Source organism: Poecile atricapillus, chromosome Z, assembly GCF_030490865.1.
Source record: "Poecile atricapillus isolate bPoeAtr1 chromosome Z, bPoeAtr1.hap1, whole genome shotgun sequence".
NCBI classification, from domain to species: Eukaryota; Metazoa; Chordata; class Aves; order Passeriformes; family Paridae; genus Poecile; species Poecile atricapillus.
The window spans coordinates 29,067,243-29,094,285 of record NC_081289.1 but is presented as its reverse complement, the minus strand read 5'-3'; the positions used below and the strand labels follow the sequence as shown (position 1 = coordinate 29,094,285).

The window sequence follows — 27,043 nt, the reverse complement described above, 5'->3', positions numbered from 1 at the left end:
GCAACTTCTGTGATCCCCGATGGCATCAAATTATCTCTCCCTTTCTCTTCGTACACATCTGAGCTTCCCGATGAACATCACCCAGTCACTTTTCCCCTGCAGTCCCCTGGCGGAGCAGCCGGCGCAGGATCCCAACAGCGGGACCCCGGTCCCGCTCGCAGGGGAGCAGCGCTGCCGTGAGGCCGAGCCTGCAGAAAACCACGGCACAGACCTCAGGCTGTGTGCAGCCCCTGCTCCCGCCGCGCTTTCCATTCATGCCACATGGCCAGAGCCTTCCCACATGCCCCTCGGCTCCAGCCTCTTTCAGGGCACGGGGGGCACTTGGGGGGATCTCCCCTGGAGAGCGGGAGGGAGCAGAGGCCGCGCTGGCCGTACGGGCGCACCCCGTCCGCACCGCCTGTGCCCACCCGCTCCCAGAACCCGCCGGGGCCGCCTGGGCGCTGCTGCATCGTCTCTAGCACCTCTAGCATCTCTATCTTCCCTATCCGTTCCCGTCTCTATCCCGCCTTCCCGCCGCCCCGCCCGGGTCCAACCATAGAGTCGGAGCCTCCGAGGGGGAGCGAGGGGCGGCGGAAGCATCGAGCTGGGGCCGGCGCTTCCGGAGCGCGGCTCCGCGCCGCCACTCGGTGCCGGTGCAAGATGGCGGCGGGGCGGCGGCGGGCGCGGGGCTGAGCGGGGCCGCTGCAGCCGGAGGGAGCCGGGCCCGGCCAGGCCCAGGGGTGAGGGGGCGCGGCGGGGCTGGGCTGCCAGGACAAGAGAGGCAAGGAGAAGGCGAGGAGAGTTCGCGCTGCCTCGTTTTCTTCTTCCTTCCATCGGGCGGGAGTAGGAGGCGGGGCTTTCTACCCCGTTTCCCCGTGGCCAAAAGAATAATGAATTTAGTGCGTGGTTTATTATGTTTTTTTGTTTTGTTTTTTTTTAATTCTCCTTCGGCCGTTGTCTTGTTGCTTTGAAACTCTTTAGTCTGAGTCCTTAGAAGATGTAACACCGAGATTTCGGAAGTTTGTTCTCTTTTCTTTTAGCCTTTAAATATTAGAAATAAGGGAAATACGAGGTGTTAATGTAATTCCTACCTCAGTTTGGTGAGCTCCCCACCTAAAGAAGCGATAGTGTCTTGCAAAATTAAAAACCAAACCCGCCAAAGTGTTTTGGCAGGGAAGTAGATTTGGAGGGGGAGGGAGAGAAGAAACATCCCTGGCTGTAGTTTGGACACTTATGTGGTCATCTGTAAGCTGAAGAAATTTGTAAAAACAGGGAATAATTTTTTTTCAGAATAATCCTACATTTGCTGGTACAGTGGGTGCTGAGGAAGGGAGGAGATTTGTGGGGAAACATTTGAAACAGGGAAAGGTGAAAACTGGAGGGCACCTAATGAGAATGAATGAGAAGCTAAACTCTGATACACTCTTAGAAAAATAGAATATGTGTTTCTCCCTGCCCTGTACCCCTCCATAGTGCAAGCACAAAGCTTCTTGGTTTGAGTTGTAGTGTGAATTATAACGAACTCATCAGTTAGTTTAAATTATAATCAACTAAAGTAGTAATAATTAGGTACTTAATTAAACAGTAGTACATTGTTGGAGTAGGGAAATTTTGATACAGGTGCTGAGCTCCTAGTCAGGTTTGAGGACCTTTAAGGTATTTGAGCTCTTTGTGGGAGTAACTTGCTGATAGAAGAGAAACAAGCATCCTCATGCTACCAGTGTGTAAGACCTGAAACCATGTCATCTTTTCCAGGTCCCTCCCTCTTTTTTAAGTTTTGTTTTTTGAGGCAGAAGAAAAAACATCAAAATGGGGCGGAGATCTACATCATCCACCAAGAGTGGGAAGTTTATGAATCCCACGGACCAGGCCCGTAAGTATCCATGAAAGCTAAGCAGGTGGGAATGGGGAGTGCCTAGAGGAGCAGATAAAAAGCTGTCTCTGAGGACAAGATCCTCATTTGTGGATCAGAACCGAGTTTCTCTAACTTGAATAATGTTATCTCAGTTTTGTCTGTTGAGGCTGCTTGCTTTCATGCTTTTGCTCCTCTGAAGTATTATAACCTCTTGTTTTTGCACTGGTTATCAGTGTTGGAAGGCCTTTGTACTTCGCTATTGGATAAACTGTAGGCCGCTTCCTGGGACAGTGTTAATCTGTCCCAGGCAGGAATTTGAGGACCATGTCAAATTTTGCAGGTTCTCTGGTTAGATGGGGGAGTTGTCTTACTGTTTTTTTTTCTACTTTTGGTAACATGCCAGGTGTTATCAATGCTTAGCAAATTAAGAAAATCCAGACTCCCACAGTGGATATGCTTTATTTCAGAGGCATTCTCAAAGCTTACATATTTTTAAAGTGTGTTGTCTGATGACTCTATTTCAGCTTCTGTGCAGCAATCTTTTCATGATTGCACCTATCACTATGACTTTGGTTGCCTGCTGTTCTTTTTTGTATGGAAAAAGCCCTGCTTCTGGAGACATGAAGACTGCAGTATCTCTTTTTTTCTTTTTTTTTTTTTTTCTGTATAAAAGACAAGAAATAGAAATCTATTTCATGCTATATTTCTCTCTCACTGGGAAGCTGAGTTACAGTAAGTCTTTGTAAAATGAGTGAGCTGTTGAGAAACAGCCCTAGTCTTGAGGAGGGAAGGGTTCTTCGATAATTTGATTTTGTCTTTCAAGTTTTTATTTTCTTTTTCTTTTTCCTTCTAGGGAAGGAAGCTCGGAAAAGGGAATTAAAGAAGGTAAACAAAGAGATTAGGGAACATTTAGTTGGCATTTCCTATACTGTGTATCATGTGTGTGTTTGTAAAGGGCCATGAATAGACTGTGGATATTTTGGTTAATATCCTAAGACAGACTTTGGAAATACCATGGTTAAAAAACCATTGAAATCCTGTTTGGAGTAAACATATCCCCAGCTGGTTTTTAACTTATAATTATTTTTGAAACATTGCTGGAAATACTTAGTAATTAAAAAGCCCCAAAACAACAAAGCAAAGAAGCAAGCAGCAAGCCAAATTAAAAAAAAAAAAAAAAAAATCAAAAAAATAAAACATCCAAGACTCACACACTTGATGTGCTTTACTGTATTTTATCAGTTAATTATTGTGTTGATTGTATGTGTCTTAGTTGGAGTGAAGGAATGATAGCAGCATTTGCAGTTTCCAAGGTAGTGAAATTAAAGTTACCAGAGGTTTTAACTACATTTGCTGTTCATTTGTGCCATGGTGAATGTTTTCAGGGCATTCTGAGGTGTGATTTTTTTGCTTCAGACTGGAAATACTGAGAAAGGGGTAACAGATGTTTTGTGTCTTTCTGCTGTGAAACTTTTCTATCTGCTTGATCTCTGATCTTAGAACAAAAAGCAACGGATGATGGTCCGAGCAGCTGTACTGAAGATGAAAGATCCGAAGCAGATTATCCGGGACATGGAAAAATTGGATGAGATGGGTGAGTGAGAAGTAGCTGGTGTTGGATTTAGGCAGTGGTTTAGGTAGATGCACAGTGTAGTTTTAACAGCCAATGGGGGAGACTGAACTAGAGTAATCTTTTTTTCCTTTCCTATTATAAGGGGGGGTTCTGTGAATATCTGGGGATTGATTATGATTTGAGGTGTTGTAGTGCCATCAAAGAGGACTTTTTTCCCCAGATGATGATCGATAAGAATAATGAGTAGTGTGTGTGTGTGTGTGCTGCTGATGTACAGTTCAAGGAGGGGATTGTCATAGGACTGAAAACTTCCTGAAAACAGGGATTGGAACTTGCTTTGAAACAGTTTCATTCATCATAGTTGTGCAGTAGAGTAATTTGCAAATTTTTTTTGTCACTTTTTTTGCTGCTTTGGATCAGAGTTTAACCCGGTACAGCAGCCACAACTTAATGAAAAGGTGCTGAAGGATAAACGCAAAAAGCTCCGTGAGACTTTTGAACGTATCTTGCGGCTCTATGAGAAGGAAAATCCTGACATCTATAAAGAACTACGCAAGTTGGAAGTGGAGTATGAGCAGAAGAGAGCACAGCTCAGCCAGTATTTTGATGCTGTCAAGGTAATGCTTACTGTATTTGAGTCTTGTAACTGTGGTAGGGTATTCTCTTTGCTCATAAGGTGTGACAGTTACAGAGGAAGCGAGATTTACATGAGTTCAGCATCATGTGGCCCATATGAAATATTAATTTGCTTAGTACCTCAAATTAGAGCATTTCAGTGAGGGCAGTGGTGATTGTCAGGTCACAGTTTGGGTCTGATACACTGATCTCATTCAACATGAAAGGAGGAAAGGGAAATTTGTGTTGCAAATCAACAATGTCAGCCTTTTGTTTTCTGTATTAAAGAGAGAGCAAGCCTGTGAGTGTGCAGTTGATACTTCTGTGAATTTCTGCTAAATCTCTTGCTGGAAGTAATGAGGATCCTTTGTAATTCCTTTAAAGATCTTTCTCTACTATTCCTCCCTACTGTGCTGGAGAACATAGTGCTGTGCAAGTGCAAGGATCTGTAAGATTTTTTTTTTCTCTCCTTTTTTTTTCTCCTTTCCTTTGGAACATGCAGCAATCTGTGACTTTAATACTTAAAAAAAAGCACAAAAGCACAGCCATACTTTTCTGCAGCCTCCTCATTTTGTAGACTAAAGGTCCAAAAGAAGATGGAAACCTGACTGAATTTTGACTGAAATACTAAAGCTTTTCATGGGTGCATGTGCTTTGGTTTGCATTGAAAGCTTTTACTGTTGACACTTTCCCAAATTTCTTTCATGGACTGCTGAAAGATAACACACCCTAAGAACAGACACATTTGACAAATGGAGGCAGGTTCCATATGTTCTGTACTTTGAAAAGTAATGAGTTTGTGCAGTAGCTTCTGTGGGAGTAACCCATTCTCTTTTTTCCACCGCTCCCTTCCAGAATGCTCAGCATGTTGAAGTGGAAAGTATCCCCTTACCAGATATGCCTCATGCTCCCTCCAACATCCTCATACAGGACATTCCCCTTCCAGGGGCTCAGCCACCTTCTATCCTCAAGAAGACATCAGCCTATGGGTAAGTGGAAAAAGAAACTTACAGGGGAAGTGAAAAGGAAGCACTCATATTATAGGAGAGGAGGTAGGGATAGAAGCAGAGGTAATATTGACTTGTAGAAGTCAGGAATTCTGTGCAAGTGAATTGTGCTTTCTTTTAACCAAAGCCCTTTCTAATCTTTCCCCACGATTGCAGATTTTTATTTAAATATCTTCGAGTTATACATTATGCCTTCTTGTTTTTGTCTTTTTCATATCGGGAAAACTTAGAGCCCTACTGTTTTGAACATAAATGCCCCTTAAATGGCCATATGTGTGTTCTTTTGTCCTGCTGGCATATGGTGTAAATGAGTAGTTCATATAAACTCCTAGTTTGCCTGGTTTTATTTTGTTGCTTTTTTTTTTTTCATTCTAGTGCTAGTTTTTTTTCTATTTCTTTCTGAATAGCCTTCTGTTTCCACTAACCCTGTGATTATTTCATTCTTCTGTGGTAGGATTCAATAGCTGATTTTTTTTAGTATTGTCTTCAGTTGCTTTCAGAGTGTCTTGGTTTGAAAGGACAGGTGTCTGCTAAGGAAGGCAGGAACCTCCCTTGAAATGGAAAAATGTAACCCCCCACTGCCTCTGAATTATTATAATCTTGAAATCAAGGGGCTCTCAGGCAAAGATATGGGAATAGGAATAACAGTTCTTTACTAGGAAAATTAAAATATAAAAATGCAGTAGTACAAAAAAAAAAAAAGCCAACAACTTCTGACAGAATCAGAATATAACCTGACACCTTGTTGGTCAGGCTTTTGATAGCAGTCTGATTAAATGATGGCTGCAGTCCTCCTGGAGCGGACAAATGTGGTTCTGTTGAAGCAGTGATTGTGTAGAAGGGTGTATTTTTCCTCCTCCTCTCGCTGGGTGGAGCATCTCACAATGGGATGATGTACTTTTATCAGTCAGGCAGTGAGTGACTCAATGGCCCATTAACAGAAGATATCCCCCTTGGAATTATGAGGGATGGGTCATGGAAGAGATAAAGAACACTGCCCCTTCTGGTTTTAACAGATGATAATAGAATACATACTTTTGGTTATATCTTGCTTTGCAACCCAAGACACAGAGGAGCTTTTATCTGATCTTCTGCAGTCATATCTCCATATGAGGTTGTAAACTCCTTGTGTCAAATACATACTTTTTAAATGTTCTTTTTTGGAAGGATTTTTGATGTTCCTTTTTAGAAGTCTGTATAAGCAGAGGTGAGAGAAGGCTAAATAATTCTACTAAAGGCATGTTTACTTTAATTGTGTTCCTACATTTCTCATTTCCTTTCTTATTTCCAGACCACCAGTTCGGTCCATTTCTGTGCTTCCTCCTCCGGGGCTTGGTGTTCCACGTTTACCTCCAGGCAGGAAGCCCCCTGGGCCTCCACCAGGGCCACCCCCACCTCAGGTCCTGCAGATGTATGGCCGTAAAGTGGGTTTCAACTTGGACGTGGCTCCTCGAAGGCGAGAGGAGGAGATTTCTTACAGTTCTGAAGGAGGTAAGGGCTTTCCTATTCCTCTCTGGGGTTTTCCTTGAACTCTGTTTTACTATGGATTGTACTGCTGTGAATACACTTTGCCCTTGACAGTGTTCTCTGGGCAATATGAGTGTTAGCACTATTTGAAGGATTCTTAGTAAGTCATTGCTCCTCTGAGCTAATTCAGATATATTCATAATAATATTCATTGCTACCAGATGTATTTTTAAATGCTGAAATTTAATTACATGTCTCAGGTACTTTTTTTTTACTAGGTTTCACAGACTAGATTTTTTTGGATGAACCCTTAAGTGCTGAAACATTGTTCATATTAACCTTTAAAAAACCTAATCCCTCTGGGAGTAATCTTCTGTTTAAAAAATCCATCAAATAAACACCCCCAACCCAAAACCTCTACAAAACTCACAACCAGCCCTGAGTGTGCATTTGCTAGGAGAACATATGTCCTCTTGTTCATACAGTTGTTGTATCATCCCTAGAAACTTTTGTGACTAGATGGATTAGCTTTATTTCATGCCAGAAAGCATCAAAATATTTCAATGGTGGGCAATTGCTGAATAGAAATGGATGAATGAGTTGCAGTAGCAGTTGCCTTCACTTTTTGCTGTGCAAATTAATCACCAGGTTAATATGAAATCTCACAGATTTTCCAAAATATCCTTTAAAAAGGATAAAAAGTAAAGGGATGACAGTTTGCCCATGCTTTTGCTAAGGGGAATGTTGTGACTGTAAACATACACCGGTGTGAAAGAATATTTTGTATTTGGAGTTCCTGCATTTCCTAATACTTTGCTTTCTGCAGGACAGCGAGGCCATGATGACGACATGTCCAGCACTAGTGAGGATGAAGGTTACCCTGAGGATATGGATCAAGATAAGCACGATGAGAGCAGCGATGACAGTGACAGCGATAGGTCAGATGCAGACAGTGAAGGAGAGGACTTCCTGCATCGCGATAATGACAAGGAGAGGGAAGGTGGTGAAGAAAAGAAATCAGGTATGAAGGGGAAATGAGAGACTAGGGGTTGATTTTTCTAAAGAAAAACACTATTTGATGGAGTTAAGGGTGTGTATTTAATTTATTTAGTCAACTATGTTCTAACTCACCTAAATTCCAGCTAAGGGATTTTTATTAATAAATGGGTCAGAAGGAGGCTCTCTAGAAGTGAAGCAACTTTCAGATAAACCTGTTTTCTTAAGAGATGTGTTGGCTTATAGCCACAAGCCATTTTTCACCTGAATCATTGCATTGATAATCATTGCACTGATTGCATCATCAGTAAGGTACCCTACAAAATTAAACCTCAGTGTAAAATATGCTCATTTTCTTGGGCGAGACCAGTTGGTAGAGAGTACTAGGTAAGCAAAACTTCCAACAATCAGAAAGACCTCTTATCTAAATAGCATCATTATGTTAGACTGATAAGCTATCCATACCAGGTATTGATGTAACTGTCTGTTTTTTCTTACTTTCTTCCCACCTCCTGTCATCCTTATCTGTACCCTGCTTTCCCCAGGTCACAGTGTTCGGTTTGCAGACATGCCTGGGAAGTCACGAAAAAAGAAAAAGAACATGAAAGAGCTGACTCCACTCCAGGCCATGATGTTACGAATGGCAGGTGAGTAAGGTGGATATAATATGTGGTGATATGCCATTAGGTTTCCAGTTAAGGTTTCTGTGGGCAGCTCACTTTGCACAGGTCTTATTTTATAGAGTAAATATTTGACGGTCATAATGGAGGCTCTGGTGAAAGTATCAGCTCTTGTCAGGTCTTTGGGTTATAGTTTGGTTTTTGCTCTTTTTTTTCTTTTTTTTTTTTTTTTTTTTTAGTTTTGTAGGTTTTTTAATTTTTTTTAAGTAATTGTGTGTTTTGCATAGGAGAGTTGAAGTTAGGAGTAGCAATTTACTGTTTTTTTCTTTGAAACCTTTTCTTGCTTAACTTTTAAACAGTTGTTCAAATGAAATACAAATCTCTTGGTGAAAGAGAAAGGGTAACATTGTCTGTGTGCTCAGCATATAACTTAGAAGGATTTATACTCCCTAAAAATACCCTTCTGCTGAGATAAGTTTACTAATAAAACAAACTTTGTTTTTTTAAAAAAGAAACTCCAGTATCTTTCAAAGCTGCAGGAGTTTCTTGGACATGGGGATTATATTTATTGTGGCACTGTGTCCCCAGCCCCCTATTGCCTCATCTCCCCACAAACTCCCTCAAGGCAGGGACTAAATAGCAGCAGTTTGGGTTGGCAGTACAAATTTCAGGTCCCAGAGGAGCACATAACTTCTTATTGTCAGAGCTCTCTCTAGAACAGCAATGATTTTTCTATTACTATTTTTATTTGTTTTGATTTTATGTTTAACAGTAAAAAGTGGTCAGATTTCTTCCCTTTGAAGTAAGGTTTGTATTTTGCTTCTTTTTATTCTGTGTACTTGGTTTTCTCTGATGTTCACAAAGATGTTATGAGTAGAGAAGTTTTATAAGTGTATCTCCATATCCAGGTCAGGAAATTCCAGAAGAAGGGAGAGAAGTGGAGGAATACTCAGAAGAAGAGGAGGAGGAGGAGGAGGACTCCGAGTCTGAAGAGACATCACAGCAACAGCAGCAGCAACAACTCAGTGAGGAAGCCCTTGCAGAGACTGGGTCTTCTACTGCGACTTCCCAGGCGCAGCAGCAGCAGCAGAGCGCACAGGCTGTGCCCCCAACTCAGATACAGGCACCTCCCATGCCTGGGCCTCCTCCGCTGGGACCACCTCCAGCCCCTCCACTGAGACCCCCAGGCCCACCCACCGGCCTTCCTCCTGGCCCTCCACCAGGTGAATACTTGATTTACTCTGCTTTGAAGGATGCAGGCTCTCAGTTTGGGAGTTTGGCAGCTGCAGAATGTGTTGCAGATGGAGTATATGTACCCAGTTACCCCAACCTGTCTACATCATCATTGCTATACCTTGCTTTTGATTGAGGCCTCAGGCTCCTGTAGCTGTAGCCTTCCTGATGGCTGTCTTTGTTAGAGCCAGTGTATGAAGTGGAGTAAAAGAGCAAAAGTACTTATTTTTAGGCCGGAGGAAAAATCGAAAGCCACAGAGAAAGGTTTTTGTCTTTCTAAATTCTGAAAACCTCAGCTCAGGAGCTGTTATCAGTTACTGCTTAATTATATAGGGAGGAACCCTTTTTCCATGATATGCTTGACTTTCATAAAGATGCTTTAGCTGTGTAACTGCTGCCTCTGCTTGAGATTTTTGGAAATTCTATTTAATATGTCAGGTATGCAATACAGCGTTCATTCATTGAAGATCTTTATTCTTAGCTGATGAGATAGTTGCTGGGATATATTTTCAACTGTGAATTAAAGTTCTTTTGTTTCATGAATGCTTTTAGGAGCTCCTCCATTCCTGAGACCTCCTGGGTTACCAGGCTTGCGTGGGCCTTTGCCTCGACTGCTGCCACCAGGTCCTCCCCCAGGGCGACCACCTGGTCCTCCCCCAGGCCCCCCACCAGGTCTGCCCCCAGGTCCTCCTCCACGTGGTCCTCCTCCTCGTCTGCCCCCTCCTGCCCCACCAGGTAAGGGCTTCTGTTTGTTTCAGTGCCAAGGCCCTTGTTGCTTTGTTTTTGCAGTCTTGGCTGGGGTGATCAAGTCAGTGAGGTGTAATTGGCTGCCAATTGGTCTTTGTTCCTATCTGTGGCTGCATTGTGCTATGTGTTGTTACATTATTCTGTGCAATAACAAATAAGTGCTGTGCATAGTTTGGTAGCAGGAAATCTGCCCTCAAAAAGGGAATTCCAGAGTTTTACCTTCTGCTCTGCTGGACTCTTTTTGAACAGACTCTGGGTGCTGTAATGATGCTCCACTAAATGAGTTGGAGATCCGAATATTTATTTTTTGTGCCCGGGTCAGGCATTTCTGATGACTCTGAAATTCCGGTGGGATGGATTGTCAAGAAACTTTATTCTCAGATTATAACTTTAAATTTAAAAGGGAGCAATAAACAAACTCCTGTGGCTTTTAGAGTCTGGAGAGCAGCATTTTCAACCCAGCATTTAGTGCAGATTTGAAAACTGTTGTTTTTTTTTTAAAGCCAGTGCTGCTGCATCTTGTTGGGGGTTGTTTCGTTTTGCTTTTTGTCCTTGACATTCTGAGCCTGTGCACTTCTTTGCTCAAATATTTTGAAATTCCCAGATGTGGAGACAGCTCATGCTTGCTTTTCTTGTTACAGGGATCCCTCCTCCTCGCCCAGGCATGTTACGGCCACCTCTGGTGCCTCCCTTAGGACCTGCCCCACCTGGGCTCTTTCCACCAGCTCCCATTCCAAATCCTGGTGTACTGAGCGCCCCCCCCAGCTTGATTCAGCGGCCCAAGGCGGATGACACCAGTGCGGCCACCATCGAGAAGAAAGCCACGGCCACCATCAGCGCCAAGCCGCAGATCACCAACCCCAAGGCGGAGATCACGCGCTTTGTGCCCACGGCCTTGCGAGTGCGCCGCGAGAATAAAGGGGCTTCCGCTGCCTCCCAGAGAAAACAAGATGATGAGCCTGCCCTCCCGTTAACCAAAGCTGCCCCTAAGGCTGGATCATCTGCCCCTATCTCTGTACAGACAAAGGATGATGTGTATGAAGCCTTCATGAAAGAAATGGAAGGTCTCCTGTGACCTGTCGTAGTCCTAGTCAGCTTTCCTGCCCCTCTGAACACGGATCACATCACTGTGGAGGGAGAAGAAGGGAAAGTCCTCCTGCAAGCAATGAAAGGAAAGGGCATGACTGGAAATAGTTCCCTACCCGCAGGTTAACTTGCCAGTGTGCTGTGAATAGAGACCGCTGCAGCTGAGGTGTGCCTGGGACCTCCTTTGAGAGCCACCATGTCCACTTGGTGAAAGGAAATCAGTAAAGAAGGCGATGCTGCTCCCCTCAAGTACTCCCCCTTCCGTGGAGGAAGATAATGATACTCTGGGAACAGGGGTGGCTATTCCCTGCCTGAATCCTTACACACCCTGAGTGCTCTGGTGAGGGTAGTGGAACAGGTTTTTAAGGAGCCAGAAAAGTGTTAGCAGCATTTCATACACAAATGGTTGTCCGGTTTTTATTTTCTGTACTGTTGTTGGGGTTTTTTTTTTTCTGTAAATATTTTATAATCATGTTTTTTTTAGTTGCAGTGAGCTTGATCAATCATCTTTCTTCCAGGGTAGTCAGGGAGGTAATTTGTTGCGTATACTGTACACTGGAATTTTGCACCCTATCCCCTTTATGATCATCTTGATGGATTTTTGTTGGCTGGGGAAACTTCATTTTGTCTTGTGAAAGACAATAAACGTTCAGTGTATCAAAATGCTGCTTTCCCTGTGATTTGTGTAAAACTAGCAGGCAGGTGGAGAGCGGGGAGGGTTCTTTGCTCACCTTGGGAGGCGATAGAGGCATTCAGAACCTCGGAAAAGTAAAGCGATAATCACGTTGTAAGTAATATATCCTTACTTTTCCCCACTAAACTTCTGCTGTATTCTTGTTTTTATCCCTTTTAACCTTTATTGATAGCTAGTCAAAGCATAAGTCCTGAAATACTACTAATTACAGAACAATTTATATACTCTTGATTAGGAGGTTTGCTTCATATCAAGCCTCAGATAACCACCGGGTGCATCATGGACAGGCTACCTTAAGTAAAAATTAGTACTCAATTTTAACGTCAAAAGATTGACTGGCAGATAATTTTACTTGTGGCTAATAATATTAAGATACCAGACTAGCAGATACCTCAAAGAATACATTTAGTTGGATTGTAAGTTTCAGGCTTAGCTAAATGCACTGTGTTTTGAGGTTAAATTTGCTATAAGGAGAAAAAGTTGCTAACTAACTAAACTTATACTTGAAAACTTTGAATCTGTTTCCACAAATTCTGAGCACAATCAAAAAGGTTTGCACAGAAGTATATCAGATACATGTATATATATATATATAATACTCTATACTAATCAGTTAATGTAAAATTTGCACGAACCCACCCACTAGTGCATATTCCCCGCCGACCTAATGCATATTGTGTGATGTAACTTTACACAATTCTTGAAACACTTAAGTTCTTTATTAAGCAACTTCTATTATAGAAGTTATCAGACGACATCAGTTATGTTTACAAAAGTTGAGAAGATCAGCCAGGAGACATAATTCAGCTTGTAAACACTAGTTACGGGTTTGATTATAGCAATACTGGAGTAGTTTGTCTCTAGAACCAGAGAAACGTCTCGTATTAGGTGTTCCTGCCTAGTTTCTACACACATCAGTAGTAGTGAGGTGTAAATGCTCCTACTGAAAGTAAAGCTTCTCTTTTATCATAGCAGCATGATACTTTTTAAAGTATCGCTGTAATACCATTTCTGAGGTTTAAAATACGGAATTATTTCTAAGCCGGCAGCGATGGCATTTAGCGGGTGTTTCCCCGCTTCCGGGGAGGCAGCTGCGCTCCTCCGTTCCCCGGGGGCGGGCAGGGAGGCGTTTCCCGGGGCCGGCCTTGCTCCCGGCGCGGGGCGGGCTACGAGCGGGGCCGGGGCCGGCAGCGGGGGCGGCTCCGCGGGAGCGGCGACCGCCGGCTCCCATTGGTCGGATTTGGATCCGCGCCGCCATTGGTCGGAGCGAGCCGGAGCGCGCCGCAGCCAATCAGAGAGCCAGGGGGCGCGCGCAGGGGCTATAAAAGCGGCCGCGCGCGGGGCGCAGGGACACGTGACAGCGTCAGCTCGGGCGGCGGCGGAGCGGCAGCGTCGGCAGCGATGTCCGGGCGCGGGAAGCAGGGCGGGAAGGCGCGCGCCAAGGCCAAGTCGCGCTCGTCGCGGGCCGGGCTGCAGTTCCCCGTGGGCCGCGTGCACCGGCTGCTGCGCAAGGGCAACTACGCGGAGCGCGTGGGCGCCGGCGCCCCGGTGTACCTGGCGGCCGTGCTGGAGTACCTGACGGCCGAGATCCTGGAGCTGGCGGGCAACGCGGCCCGCGACAACAAGAAGACGCGCATCATCCCCCGCCACCTGCAGCTCGCCATCCGCAACGACGAGGAGCTCAACAAGCTGCTGGGCAAGGTGACCATCGCGCAGGGCGGCGTGCTGCCCAACATCCAGGCCGTGCTGCTGCCCAAGAAGACCGACAGCCACAAGGCGAAAAGCAAGTGAAAAAAAATCCGAGGGGCGTCCCCGCCTCAAAAAGTAACCCAAAGGCTCTTTTCAGAGCCACCCACTTCCTCATAAAAGGAGCTGTACATCCTAGAAAAAAATTAAAACCCCCTACCGTTTCTTAAAAATCCAAAATAGAAAGTAAAACGAACAATCCCTCTCCCCAAACACCCCAAATCTTTTACCTTACCTGTTGAAAAAAATCCAAAACCAAACCACCCAAAATGCTTTGTATTTTAGTTCTTCAATTAAAATTTTGAAAAACGCACTGTGTATAGCAAGACGTAGATGACATACGCCTATTAAAATAAACACGATTTATTTAATGTGATATAAATCACTTTGTGCTAGTGGGGGCGAGAAAGAAAGTTTCATAAGACTGTAGGAAAGAGCCCACAGCCCCATCATGCCTCCCCTTTTTCAGCACGCTCCTATGTGAAGTTCAGGTAATTCCCTGATGTCTTTAAAAACAACCCTGCCCCCTCTAAACATCTACGAGACTTACAGATATTGTTGGAGGTGTTCTGTTTTGTTTCTTTGTTTTGTTGGTTTGGCTTTTTTTTGTTGTTGTATGCATTAAAATGCATTCTGGTTACTAATTCTTTGTATTAAAAATCTTGGAGCTGCTGAACTAATTTTCTGCCTCAAATCTGAAGGAGTTTGGGAATAATTGTTCATCAGAATGCACAGGCAATCTGAGGTGAAAAGGACTGTTGCCAGTTTTGAGTCTGTCTCACACGCATGCTAAGTATAAACCATAAATATGTTGAAACAGAAAACCTGCTATTATTGGTAAAAAAACATATTTTAACAATTTGAAAACATAAATAACTTGAGTCATAACATTGTCCAGAATTTTACTATCACCAGCAGTTACAACAGCAAGGGGTAAAAAGGTGTTTACAGGCCTTCTTCAAAATAGTGAGTTGTAGGCATTAATGAACATATCAGAGAATACTTTTAAATCTTTGTACTCTGAAAAACAATCTGCATTTGTTTTTAATTCAAGCTTGGTCTTGGAAAAATGCATCTGAAGACTGTCCCCCTCTCGCTTAGCAGCCAGTTGTTTCAGTGTAGCAGATACATCAAGACATGCCATTTTTAGTATTAATTCCAATGTAGGGATCAATTACTGTGGCTGGACAGTAAGAAAACTGAATATTTAGGAAACTGCTGTGAAAGAGGAAACCTAAATGATCACTTGAGCAGGTTTTATTATGTTCAGGTAGTGGGAAAATCAGCTGCAGCAGTGTCTCCTTAGACAATGATGACTCAGATTTTTGTCAATCCAGCTGTATCAAAATAAAAAACCTGATATATTATCAAACGATAGGACACTAGTTATCATTATTAACAAAAACTGGCCGTGATTTTATGTCACTTTATTTATTAAGGAAGTATTTCTGTAGCAGAGGACGAGGGAACCATGTCTGCTTTGTGTACACTGAGCAACACAGCACAAACTGCTAAGGCTGTAAAAAGTCACCTCCTTTGGTGGGACAAAAAGCCCTTCGCAGGACTTTAACCTGCTCCTCGCTTTGCCAGATAACGCACTAATTTAATATATCTCAATTATTTTGAAAGAGGTAAAGGATTTTGGACAAAGGAGCTAATTTCCAATCCATATGCAGTGCTCGAGATGAGCCTGTGTTACTTCCTCTTCTTTGAAATCAAATTGCGACTAAAATATCCATTTAAATCCACGATTTTCAGCTCAGATTAAGAGAAGACCCTTTAAAGAATATTAATTAATTACTCTGGAAATCTAGTTCCCCACATCGCGGTTTTTATTTAGAAGGAAAAACAAAAGTTTCTGTCTCCCGAGGTCTGTTCAGGTCCAGGACTCGGTGTTTATCGCCTCTTTTTTAGCTCACCCGTTGCCTCTTCGAAAGGAAACTTGGCCGAGGGGAACAAGAGTCTTTCTTTTCCACGCCGCTGCGAACCGGGGGGGGGTCGGTGGCGGAAATTCTGACAAAAACAGCCGTTTTTGGCTCCTAAGAAACACAAAATGAGCGGCGAGAAGGGACCTTTCTGCCGTGCAGCGGGGCGGGCTCTGCAAAGCACCAATCACCGCGCGGCTCCGCTCTATAAATACGAGGCGGCCGACTTGCTCCAGGCCCAGTGATTTCCCTGGATCGTGGACGAAGGCCGACACAATGTCGGAGACCGCGCCTGTTGCCGCTCCCGCAGTCTCTGCTCCCGGCGCCAAGGCCGCCGCCAAGAAGCCGAAGAAGGCGGCGAGCGGCTCCAAAGCCCGCAAGCCCGCGGGGCCCAGCGTCACCGAGCTCATCACCAAGGCCGTGTCCGCCTCCAAGGAGCGCAAGGGGCTCTCCCTCGCCGCGCTCAAGAAGGCGCTGGCCGCCGGCGGGTACGATGTGGAGAAGAACAACAGCCGCATCAAGCTCGGGCTCAAGAGCCTCGTCAGCAAGGGCACCCTGGTGCAGACCAAGGGCACCGGCGCCTCCGGCTCTTTCAAGCTGAACAAGAAGCCCGGCGAGACAAAAGAAAAAGCAACGAAGAAAAAGCCGGCGGCCAAGCCCAAGAAGCCGGCGGCTAAGAAGCCCGCCAGCGCTGCCAAGAAGCCCAAGAAGGCGGCGGCGGTGAAGAAGAGCCCCAAGAAGGCGAAGAAGCCGGCGGCTGCAGCTGCCAAGAAAGCGGCCAAGAGCCCCAAGAAAGCCGCAAAGGCAGGCCGCCCCAAGAAGGCAGCGAAGAGCCCGGCTAAGGCGAAGGCGGTGAAGCCCAAGGCAGCCAAGCCCAAGGCGGCCAAACCCAAAGCGGCCAAGGCAAAGAAGGCGGCGCCCAAAAAGAAGTAAGATGACCGAGAGAAATTGAGAGTCTACTCATTTAAATAAACCCAAAGGCTCTTTTAAGAGCCACCCACTTGCTCTCAAAAAGAGCTGAAACACTACGGTTGTACTCAGCCCAAATCACTTCAGCGATTTCGGTAGGGGAGTTTACACGGTGTTAATAAAGTTCAGATTTTCGGGTACGCGAGCGTTCGGTAACGCCCGCGTGGGAGATCGGGGCTTCCTTTAAAAGGAAACTTGTGGCTACGTGCAATTTGGGATCCCTGCGATAACAGCTGCGCCCGCCCCGCCCCCTGCTCACGGACCAGAGCGAGAAGAGGCGGCGTGGGTGGCCCGGCGAGCGCCCTTGGCTCCGGTGCCCGGGGGAGTTTAAAAAGTGCCGCCTTGGGCCGTGATTGGGCCCGCGCCGCCTCCCGCCAGGCCCCGCCCTGCAGGGCGGTGACCCCCCCGCTCCTCCGGCCCGGCCCGTCCGGGGAGCGAGCGCTGGCCCGCCGGGAACGCGCGGCACCCATCGGCCCTCCCTCCCTCACCCCCTCCCTCCCCTGGCTCACGGCCTTGGAGCCGGGGGAGGCGGGGAGGGGAATGGAGAGGGGATGGGGAAACGTGCGGGCCGTGCCACGGCCCTGTCCGGCGGCGGCTGCTGCGCGGCTCCGCTCCCGCAGTGGCGCGGCGGTGCAGGAAGGGCTGCGGCCCCACTCTCCGGTTCTCCCCGGCTCCCGGTAAACCTTCCAGTGTAAGTCACTGATGGCTCCCTTCTTTAACTTTGTGACAGTAGTGTTTTAAGCCCAAAACCCCTGCGTGTTAAGCAAATCTTTTCCTGTAACCTAATCGAGTCCGGAAACGTACGTGAATGATAACAACCAGCATTGATAAGGGGAACGTGGTAGGTTTGGGTACATGTGAGTAATGTAAAAAAAAAAAAACCAGAAAACATACAAGGCCGCCGCAAAAATTAAACCAAGACAGAAAAAAACCCCTTTTATTTTACTGCTGTAGTGCACTGAAAGTGAATGCTAGGTCTTCCAAAAAAAAGGAATTTAACCCTGAGAAAATTTAAACAATTTTACCTTCCCCACGGGACTTGCAATGGGACAAGTTGCTGCCGCTTTCAAGTCCCTTTTAAGATTAAACCAGATTACAGGATTTGAGCAGGTTGATATACCGCGCACATGCAAGGTTAGCTAGTTTAATAGCTATACTGAAACTTGCTACAAAAGACTTGATTTATTAACGTGCAAATGGGTTAAACTATTTACATACCTCCCCCACTGAAAGCACTGAGATTCAGCCCTTTTAATTGAAAAATGTGGTGGCTCTTAAAAGAGCCTTTGGGTTGAGAGTGACGGTCCGAGACGCCCTACTTGGAGCTGGTGTACTTGGTGACAGCCTTGGTGCCCTCGGACACGGCGTGCTTGGCCAGCTCGCCGGGCAGCAGCAGCCGCACGGCCGTCTGGATCTCCCGCGACGTGATGGTGGAGCGCTTGTTGTAGTGCGCCAGGCGCGACGCCTCGCCGGCGATGCGCTCGAAGATGTCGTTGACGAAGGAGTTCATGATGCCCATGGCCTTGGACGAGATGCCCGTGTCGGGGTGCACCTGCTTCAGCACCTTGTACACGTAGATGGAGTAGCTCTCCTTGCGGCTCTTCTTGCGCTTCTTGTCACCTTTCTTCTGCGTCTTGGTCACCGCCTTCTTGGAGCCCTTCTTGGGCGCGGGGGCGGACTTGGCCGGCTCGGGCATGGCTGCACTGCGCTGACTGCTCGCTCGCAGCGGAGTGCCGGCTAATGCGATTACTCCCCTATTTATAGGGACTTTATGCAAATCACTGGTATCAGAAATCAGCGCTTCCATTGGACGACAGCCGTAGTGACGTCATCCAGCGCACGGAGAGCTTTGCTATTGGTCCTTTTCAAAGCCCACGCTAGGATTGGTCGATGAGTCGAAGGCTATCAGCCAATCAGGACGAGCTCTTTTAATCCCAGCGTTCGGAGCCCGAGCGGCCGAGTCCGGCGCGGGGTCAGCCCGGAGCGCCCAGCCCCGCAGCAGCCGCAGGGTTTGGAACAACAAAATGTACTTATGGGCATTTCTAAGGGAAAAAAACCTCAAAACCAGAAACAAACAACTTGTGAGGGCATCTGCTACTCTTTTTTTTTCTTTTTTTCTACAAGAAGGAGCATACCTGCATGCTTCGTACAATACTCTGCATTTGTAACAGCCACAAGATAAATGTAAAAGAGAAAAAGATACATCCGGAAAAGATACAGAGAGTCTGGAATACAAACACTGTTAATCATGTTTAGAATTGAACCTCTTGGCCCATAGAGCATTCCTTGTTTTTCATCAATTTAAATGAGATGGAAGCTGTGAATTAATTTGTAACATGAAATGATTTGATTTCTCCTAAGATGCAATAAATATTGTAAGTATGTGTTTAAGTCAAAACCATGATAACCCTAAAAATTAAATGTGAATATTGTTCTGCAGTTTGAAATTATCATTAACCAGAAAATCAAGCTGTTTTCTTGTTAGTATCAGTTCATCCTACAAGAAGAAATGATGCTTTTTCCTTTTGAAAACTTCAAGGGTTATTCAAAGATTGGAATTACCTGGTATCAGAGGAGAAACGTTTCTTGTATAGGCCCATGCCACCTATCTGGCACAAGTGAAAAAAGAGATCTTAGTGAGCTGGTCTTGCTTCTGCTCTTTTTCTGCTCTCCTTTGCTGAGCAGGATAGATCCCCAAAGATCTCCAGCCTGTGTGCAAAATAATGGTGTCTGAAGGGAAGCAGACTGAGAAAGGGTGGGATGTTTTTCTTTCCCAGTGAGAGAGGCTTGCTTGAAGGTGCTGTGCATTTCTCCTAAACCGTGGAGGCAAAGCAGTGTTTGAAAAGAGCAGCTTAATGCTACCTCAGGTATCCTGCTGCTCTGTTTTCATATCTGCCCTCTCTCCACAGCACTGCGGCCTCTCATCCAGAACAGAGATATATGTTGGAGATTTAGATTCGTCTCTGAACATGATTTCATTTTCTATGGTGTAATTTTCTATGGGGAACACAGAGAAAAGAACCAAGAAGTCCCAGGTAAAGTTAAAGAACAACTTGGCAATCAAGAGGAGACAGCATATAGCAATAGGGTAAATCACAAATTTACTGATGATAAGACACATCTGTGTCCCATCTGTGGTTGGGATTTTTTGGGAAATTAAGTGCATGAACCTTAGAATCACATTTGAGAAGCTGGGTTGCAAGGCTGCAGGTAGATACTGTAGATGTTTTAGTTCTTGTGATGCCTAGAGAGGCTCCCTGCAACAGAAGCTGGACTGAATTAAAGGAATAAAGTAGGCATTTATTAAAGGGCCTTTAAAGGATAAACCTTGGCCAATATAATAGCCTGGCCAGGGCTACACCCAAGATGGACCCAAGATGGTCCCTGAGACATGAGATTTCACACTTTTATAAGTTTTCTTCCATTTACATATTTGGGTTAATTGTCCAGTTACAGCTTCAGGTTATGAAATCCCATCCTCCCAGATTGCTCTCCTCAATTCACTGTTGTTTGTACTCACTGGGCCTGAAGCTGGAACAGTGTCCTTGGTTCTCAGGCTGGAAAAGGATTGTTTTGTCTAACTCCCCTGTGAAGAGAACTTGCTAACATTTTATATGGAGTTCAGAGTTATATATCAGTGCAGTTCAGAATCTTGAAAATATGAAAACTGAAACTTAAGGCATAATTTGAGACTGAAATTTTAAGCATAATTGTAGGATTTGCTCCATACTTTGTCACCTGTAGCTGCAAGTTTTCTAGTTTTGTAAATTGTTGAGTGTTGTTATCAGCTGAAGACCCTTTAACTCCTTGGAGAAATACTAAATATATATGCGTCTTGGTTTTGGAAAACAGGTGTCTGCTAGGGAGGGCAGGAGCCTGCCTTGGAATGAAAATGTAGGCCCTCTCCCTACGAATTACCACGATTTTGAAATCAAAGGGCTTTCAGGCAGAGATCTGGGGATAGGAATAACAATTCTTTACTAGTATAACCAGGCAAACAAACAACAATAACTACAACATTAACAAGAAAGCAGAACCAGGGACCCTGTGACAGCCTTTTCGGCTGAGACAGGAGGGGATGGAGGAGAGGCTTTGTTTCACAAACCCCCTCGGGCAGTCAGTCCCGGTGCTCCTGCAGGGCTCCGAGGAACACTCAGCTGGAACAGCAGGAATGAGCAGAGATCCTGGGCTAGCGGCTGAGGTGTATCAGCAGCTCCACAGCGGTGCCTGGCACTGCCACACGTCCCAGCAGGACAGGGGTTGCGAGGCCACCAACAAAGAGGGAAGAAGGAGAAGCAGCAATTCCGTCTGGGTGATGGCGAAATTCCCTTCTCCCTGCAGCAACAGCTTCAGCAAAAAATGTTCTTCTCTGAAGCTGAAGAAGCCAGCAAAACTGTCCCTGCACTCCCTTTTTTCCTGCTCCCCCTCCTCCCTGGGCCCAGCCGATCTCTTTGTGTTTCTCAAGCACCCACCAAATACCCGCAGTCAGGTTCCTCCCCCCCCCCCCCCCCCCCCCGCAACTAATGGGTAAAAATTCCACAGGCGAGCCAGAGCTAAAGGAAGGACACCTAACCCTTAACAATATGTCATATTTCGACAGCAAAAAATAAGCGTACTAAAAAAGACCAAGGTGAAAGAAAAGAATAAACGAGGGGAGGAAGTCAATCATTTTTCAAAAAAAACCCGACTGAATATATGGACGCTTGAAGCTACAAAAGTTAATTAAAATGATGGAACTCATTAAAATGAATGCAGCTGTAGAACTACAGTAAATAAAAAATGCTTGTTTGTGATCAAAAAGTAATAGTAAGGAAAAAAAAAAAAACAAAACAGTGAAAGGAATAGTTCAACAGCTATTAATAAAGAATGAGACCATGAAAATGACCAAACCACTTTTTACATACCACGTTTTAACAGCACATGAAGTGTTACAGGTTTTTGTCATAGGTTGAGCATCAAGACACGTAAATCAGCACCTTTATCAACACATCAGTCTCATCACATGGTCCTAAACAAAGCTGCGTGATTATCGTCAAAGACATGGGACACGCAAAAGAATTTCCCCATGGCAAGAATTTTAAGTGCTGCCCTCACAGGGAATAAAAGGAAAAAAATCGGAGCCCATTACCCCCCTTTCTCACCCTTCGGTAGAAAAGGGTGCATTTACCGTAGCAGGGGGAGCACGAACCGCTCTCTTCCCCCACGCCTGACCGGGCCCTTTGTTGGGGCGCGGCTCTCCGGGCCCCGCCGCCGCCACGGGCCGATTTTTGCCGCAGTCCCGCGGCCGGCGGGCCCCGCTCGGCTCCCTGCGGGCAGCGAGAGCTCCTCGGGCGGGCGGAGCGCGGCGGGCCCGGGGTGACTCCGCCGGGAGCCGCTCCGGGCCCGGCCGCCTTTGGGCTCCCGGGGGCGGGGCCGGGCGCGAGCCGGGAGCGCGCGCGGCCCCGCGGGGAGAGAGGGCGGGAAAGCGGCGGCCCGCGGGGGGAAGGGCGCGCGCAGAGCCCGCCCCGGCGCAGTCCTCAACCAGGTCGGACCCACGGCAATAAAGGGAGGAGCAGGGGGAGAGAAGCGATACTGAGCAGTGCTCGATTGTAGCGGGATCATGTCTGGCAGGGGTAAGGGCGGCAAGGGGCTCGGCAAGGGCGGTGCTAAGCGGCACCGCAAGGTGCTCCGCGATAACATCCAGGGCATCACCAAGCCGGCCATCCGCCGCCTGGCTCGGCGCGGCGGCGTCAAGCGCATCTCGGGGCTCATCTACGAGGAGACGCGCGGCGTGCTGAAGGTGTTCCTGGAGAACGTGATCCGCGACGCCGTCACCTACACGGAGCACGCCAAGAGGAAGACGGTCACCGCCATGGACGTGGTGTACGCCCTCAAGCGCCAGGGCCGCACTCTGTACGGCTTCGGCGGCTAAACTCCATTGAAGCTCATACTGTCTGAAAACACCAAGGCTCTTTTCAGAGCCACCCATAAATCTCACAATAAGAGCTGTTTATTACTGGCTTATCTGTGTCTGTTATTAGGTTTTCGGAACATACAAAAAACAGTTGAAGTGCTAAGGGGGTAATAACTTATAAGACTACAAATAACAGTAAGACTGAGTAACTAGATGGCACCAGTGAATGTCAACCCAGTGCAGGTCGCATGGCGCACTGCATTTCTATGTTCTTAGATCCAGAAGCCTGACTAGGGATTGTGTAAATGCAGGGCTTTAGCTCTGGCGGTGATTGGACGGGAGTGCCTGAAATGACGTTATACTTTTTACTCCAATAGGAATGGAACAGTTATAATCCTCTCATTTGCATAACACCATTATAAATAGAGGGGGTAGGCGCCATTTTCGATGTTGTTGTGCCACGGAAGCACAACGTTAAGGATGCCTGAGCCGGCGAAATCTGCTCCAGCACCGAAGAAGGGCTCCAAGAAGGCTGTCACTAAGACTCAGAAGAAAGGTGATAAGAAGCGCAAGAGAGCAAGGAAAGAGAGCTACTCGATCTACGTGTACAAGGTGCTGAAGCAGGTGCACCCCGACACGGGCATCTCGTCCAAGGCCATGGGCATCATGAACTCCTTCGTCAACGACATCTTCGAGCGCATCGCCGGCGAGGCGTCGCGCCTGGCGCACTACAACAAGCGCTCCACCATCACGTCGCGGGAGATCCAGACGGCCGTGCGGCTGCTGCTGCCCGGCGAGCTGGCCAAGCACGCCGTGTCCGAGGGCACCAAGGCTGTCACCAAGTACACCAGCTCCAAGTAAAAGGATATTAAAATTAAAAACCAAACGGCTCTTTTAAGAGCCACCACACGTTCATAATAAGAGCTGTGATTGCAAATACGGTATGAGTTTTTATCATGTAGATTACATAATACAAGAAAAATTAAGTACCTCGTTCAAGGTACAAAACGTGGAGCAAGTCGAGGTTACTTGTTCTCTGCATTACTACCTTTAGCAATTACAAGCTCTAATAGTGAAATCTGTGTGTGGCTCTGAAAAGAGCCTTTGTTTTAAAACACTATAATCTTTAACGGTTTTAGTTTAACCGCCGAAGCCATAGAGAGTGCGGCCCTGGCGCTTGAGGGCGTACACCACGTCCATGGCGGTGACCGTCTTCCTCTTGGCGTGCTCCGTGTAGGTGACAGCGTCACGGATCACGTTCTCCAGGAACACCTTCAGCACGCCGCGCGTCTCCTCGTAGATGAGCCCCGAGATGCGCTTGACGCCGCCGCGCCGAGCCAGGCGGCGGATGGCCGGCTTGGTGATGCCCTGGATGTTATCGCGGAGCACCTTGCGGTGCCGCTTGGCGCCACCCTTGCCGAGCCCCTTGCCGCCCTTGCCCCTGCCAGACATCGCACCACCCACCAGAACTCTGCTCTGCGCGCCAGTGCCCGCCCCCAGCTGCACTTTATTCCCCGCGAGCCGACCTGGTTGAGGACTGCAGCAGCAGGCGGGGTCTCGCGTCCTCTCCCCGCCCACCGCCCCCCTGCTCCTCCTCTCGCGAGGCTTCCGGGGAGACTCGGCCCAGGCGCTTTCCTGGCCGTGCCCTCCCCCGCTCTCCGCCCCCTCCTCCTTCTGCTGCTCCCCTATCCCGGCCCGGCCGTGTCCCCGGGCCGTGCCGGCGCTCCGGGAGCTCTGGGTCTCGGCCGGTGCCAGGAGCAGGGGCTGCGGTGCCCTCTTCCGGCACCCCCTTCCCTTCCCCGCTGGTCTGCGGCAAAATCCTACCAATGCGGGCACTCGGCCGGCGCTCCCGCCCCTTCGCTGCTCTCTGCCCCCCTATCCCGGCTTCTGCTTTTCCTTTGGACGTTTCGAGTGTTCCTTTTTAATTTTTTTGGTTATTAGAATTTGGCTGCGTAGACATCTTCTTCGGGAAAAATTATATAATGTCTGCTAACCTTGTCCTATGCGACCTACAGCTTCTTTCTGTTACGTTGTTCTTTTTGTTTCAAATAAGAGGGGAAGGAAACGCTGAAGCCGTGTCGTAGCTAGACGATTTTCACTTTTTTTTTTTTTTCACTTTTTTTTTTTTAATGTAATGTCGAATTTCCCTAGAGATTATTAAAGCTCGAACAGTTCTGTGGCCTGTGGGTTTTTTATTTGGCTTCGTTTGTTTATGTGTTTCTTTGCCTGGAAACCCAAGTGCACTCCCGTGCTAACATGTACATTATTATCTGTCATACCTTATACCTATCTAGCATCATTTTAACTATTTCTAGGAAAGCTCAGAGCCTAGATGATTTTAAAAGAACAGATTGTAAGGAAGAATCAGCAACATTTTCTGGGAATGCTTCTGTGAAAAACGAGGTTCACATGTTTTTTTATAGAATTTTAAAGTTTAATAAAAAAGAGAATTAGGAGCTAATAATAAAGTATACAGATACAGCTGGGTGTCTCTGCATTCAGCCAAGAGAGTACACTTTATTAACAAAGGATTGTCCCTTAAAAACAGAACCTTAATACATATCCATAAATTCTCATACATGTTCATACATTCTTCTTAGGATCTTTGGTGTTCTTCTGTTTAGTTTTCTCTTGCCCCCTTCCCAATAGATCAGTCTTCTAGGTGCCATCGAGATTTACATTCCCTGATACCAGAAATGCAATAAATTCCTCCCCCAGAGCTCTGGTCACTGCTGTCTTCATCTGGATAAGATAGTTTACGAATGCAGGGGGGTCTCCAGCTATCTTTTTCAGTTTTTTAGTTATACAAACAAAAGTAGTTTTTGTTTTAATACTATGCCATAGCTCAACATATATGTATATTATACTACTATTTCTAAGTTTCATCAGTAACAGAAATAGAAGGAACTAGATTAATATAACAAGTTTTCTAACCTTATACATATAACATTCATTTTAATATTTGAGAAAAGCCAACAATATAATTAGTATCTATAACATTTCCTACTAGGGAAGTAGGAGACTTGTTCTTGTTCCGCACTGTAGTGGAAGCGAAGGACTATTTCAAGTTTCACACACACATTTTTCGGTTATCTCCTTCTTAAACATGCACCATTTAAAATAGGAACACCACTCACCTTTTTAACTGTCAATGCTAAACTACAGATCAATGTTCTAGTACTACCAAGTTTCCTGGATTAAGGCAGAGTTGCATAAACTAATAGCTTTTTCCTTTCTGACACAGATACTCTAATTTATATTGAGATTCAATTCAATTTCATGATTAAAAACATTTGGGACCGCTTGGCATTTTACGTAATAGCAAAAATTTTCACAAGTTTCTATTGATTTTTGGTAATAATAAATAATCTTTATAGTTAATAGAGGAATATTAGCATAGAAATAAGTCTTCAAGAAGTGTGAAAAGAAGAATTTCCCAAAGAACCTTTTAGGGTTTTTATTTTGGTGTGGTTTCTGTTTTAATTTGCATTTGGTCTTCATATTCTGAGAACTCATAGCATTATAAAAAATATTTTCAGTGGCAAATTTTATGCAACTTCTTTGAAAAAGAGAAGAAAAAGAATGTGCTGCCATAACAATGCCCTTATGCCCCAGCATCCTTAATTCTTACGATTGACTCTCACATTTTAGGCTAAGAAATTTATGTCCTTCCTTACCTCCTCTTGCTTATCCTGTCAAAAGCATGGCAGATACATGTTCAAAAAGGAATTTGCTGGCTTTTTTGTAAGATAGATTTATCCAAACCCAGGAACATAATGAAACAATTCTGGGTTTGGGTTCATTGGTTTGTTTACTTGCTTGTTTTAATATCTGTGGTTATCTTTTAGCTCTTTTTCTATTTCCCACTCCAGCAGACAACTTTGTTCAAAAGTCTTCAGCCTTCTTTTATGAAGCTGTAAGTCTACTGATAGAACCTATTTTATAACTTAGGCAACTGCGTGTTTTGGAATTGTGACTCCAGCACTTAGGGATGTATCATAGTTGAATTGATTTTTATTCTTCCCTAACATGAGGCCCTCTTGGCTTTCCTAATTGATCACTTTCTTACAAGCACCACTAGCCAACTTTTTACTTAATTCCTACATTTAAATTGAAGTCTTCTATGGGAAAGTGATTGATCCATTAGCATGTGTATGACACCTTCCAGTCACATGAGCCTGTTACATTTAGAAAGCAAAAAACAAAGGAGGATAAAAAGTACTCTTAAACATTATTTATAATGTTTTTAAAAAAACTGAACCAGCCCCACCTCCTAAACTGTTGAGGACAGAAAGTTTAAGGACTTGAAGTGTTCTTAAAATACAACATATACAGGTGCTTGCAAAATACTGTGTATTATGAAATACTTCTGATGTAGTCTTACAGCAATGCATTTCAGGGGCATTAAACTTAATTAATTTAAGAAAAAAATTATAAGGATGTTAAGAACTTCCTATTCTTCCCATTTAAAGATCCCAGTTACAGATAACAGCAAGGACTGGCCTGGAAATGCTGCTGACTCTCTTAGTTTTCAAACATTGGATGCAGTGCTGGGGGTGACACTTTTGTTCTGGAAAAATTTCTGTTGGCCTAGACTGAAAATACCAGAGGAGCCTGAGAGTGACAAGTGTTGGCAAC

At 45.6% G+C, this 27,043-nt stretch overlaps 7 protein-coding genes across 7 annotated transcripts; 5 read left to right on the top strand and 2 right to left on the bottom strand.

Moving 5' to 3' along the window:
* The first annotated feature begins 591 nt into the window (after positions 1 to 591).
* LOC131573199 (WW domain-binding protein 11) lies at positions 592 to 11,841 on the top strand. Its single transcript, XM_058826920.1, has 12 exons — positions 592 to 719; positions 1,735 to 1,852; positions 2,688 to 2,719; positions 3,335 to 3,428; positions 3,828 to 4,024; positions 4,878 to 5,011; positions 6,321 to 6,520; positions 7,323 to 7,517; positions 8,038 to 8,139; positions 9,021 to 9,335; positions 9,898 to 10,080; positions 10,734 to 11,841. Exons 2-12 carry the CDS (start codon positions 1,789 to 1,791, stop codon positions 11,165 to 11,167), a joined length of 1,950 nt encoding a protein of 649 aa, XP_058682903.1. The 5' UTR covers positions 592 to 719; positions 1,735 to 1,788; the 3' UTR covers positions 11,168 to 11,841.
* A 1,374-nt stretch (positions 11,842 to 13,215) lies between these two features.
* Positions 13,216 to 13,791, top strand: LOC131573112 (histone H2A). Its single transcript, XM_058826712.1, has one exon. It carries the CDS (start codon positions 13,274 to 13,276, stop codon positions 13,661 to 13,663), a length of 390 nt encoding a protein of 129 aa, XP_058682695.1. The 5' UTR covers positions 13,216 to 13,273; the 3' UTR covers positions 13,664 to 13,791.
* A 1,037-nt stretch (positions 13,792 to 14,828) lies between these two features.
* LOC131573110 (histone H1) lies at positions 14,829 to 16,681 on the top strand. Its single transcript, XM_058826710.1, has one exon. It carries the CDS (start codon positions 15,820 to 15,822, stop codon positions 16,474 to 16,476), a length of 657 nt encoding a protein of 218 aa, XP_058682693.1. The 5' UTR covers positions 14,829 to 15,819; the 3' UTR covers positions 16,477 to 16,681.
* Positions 16,682 to 17,378: 697 nt separating this feature from the next.
* Positions 17,379 to 18,257, bottom strand: LOC131573111 (histone H2B 1/2/3/4/6). The gene has a single exon (XM_058826711.1). The coding sequence runs from the start codon at positions 18,206 to 18,208 to the stop codon at positions 17,828 to 17,830; it is 381 nt and encodes a 126-aa protein (XP_058682694.1). The 5' UTR covers positions 18,209 to 18,257; the 3' UTR covers positions 17,379 to 17,827.
* A 3,166-nt stretch (positions 18,258 to 21,423) lies between these two features.
* On the top strand, positions 21,424 to 22,530 carry LOC131572806 (histone H4). The gene has a single exon (XM_058826173.1). It carries the CDS (start codon positions 22,112 to 22,114, stop codon positions 22,421 to 22,423), a length of 312 nt encoding a protein of 103 aa, XP_058682156.1. The 5' UTR covers positions 21,424 to 22,111; the 3' UTR covers positions 22,424 to 22,530.
* Positions 22,531 to 22,628: 98 nt separating this feature from the next.
* LOC131573076 (histone H2B 7) lies at positions 22,629 to 23,310 on the top strand. Its single transcript, XM_058826671.1, has one exon. It carries the CDS (start codon positions 22,853 to 22,855, stop codon positions 23,264 to 23,266), a length of 414 nt encoding a protein of 137 aa, XP_058682654.1. The 5' UTR covers positions 22,629 to 22,852; the 3' UTR covers positions 23,267 to 23,310.
* Positions 23,311 to 23,537: 227 nt separating this feature from the next.
* On the bottom strand, positions 23,538 to 24,277 carry LOC131573099 (histone H4). The gene has a single exon (XM_058826697.1). The coding sequence runs from the start codon at positions 23,855 to 23,857 to the stop codon at positions 23,546 to 23,548; it is 312 nt and encodes a 103-aa protein (XP_058682680.1). The 5' UTR covers positions 23,858 to 24,277; the 3' UTR covers positions 23,538 to 23,545.
* Between the last annotated feature and the right edge of the window lie 2,766 nt (positions 24,278 to 27,043).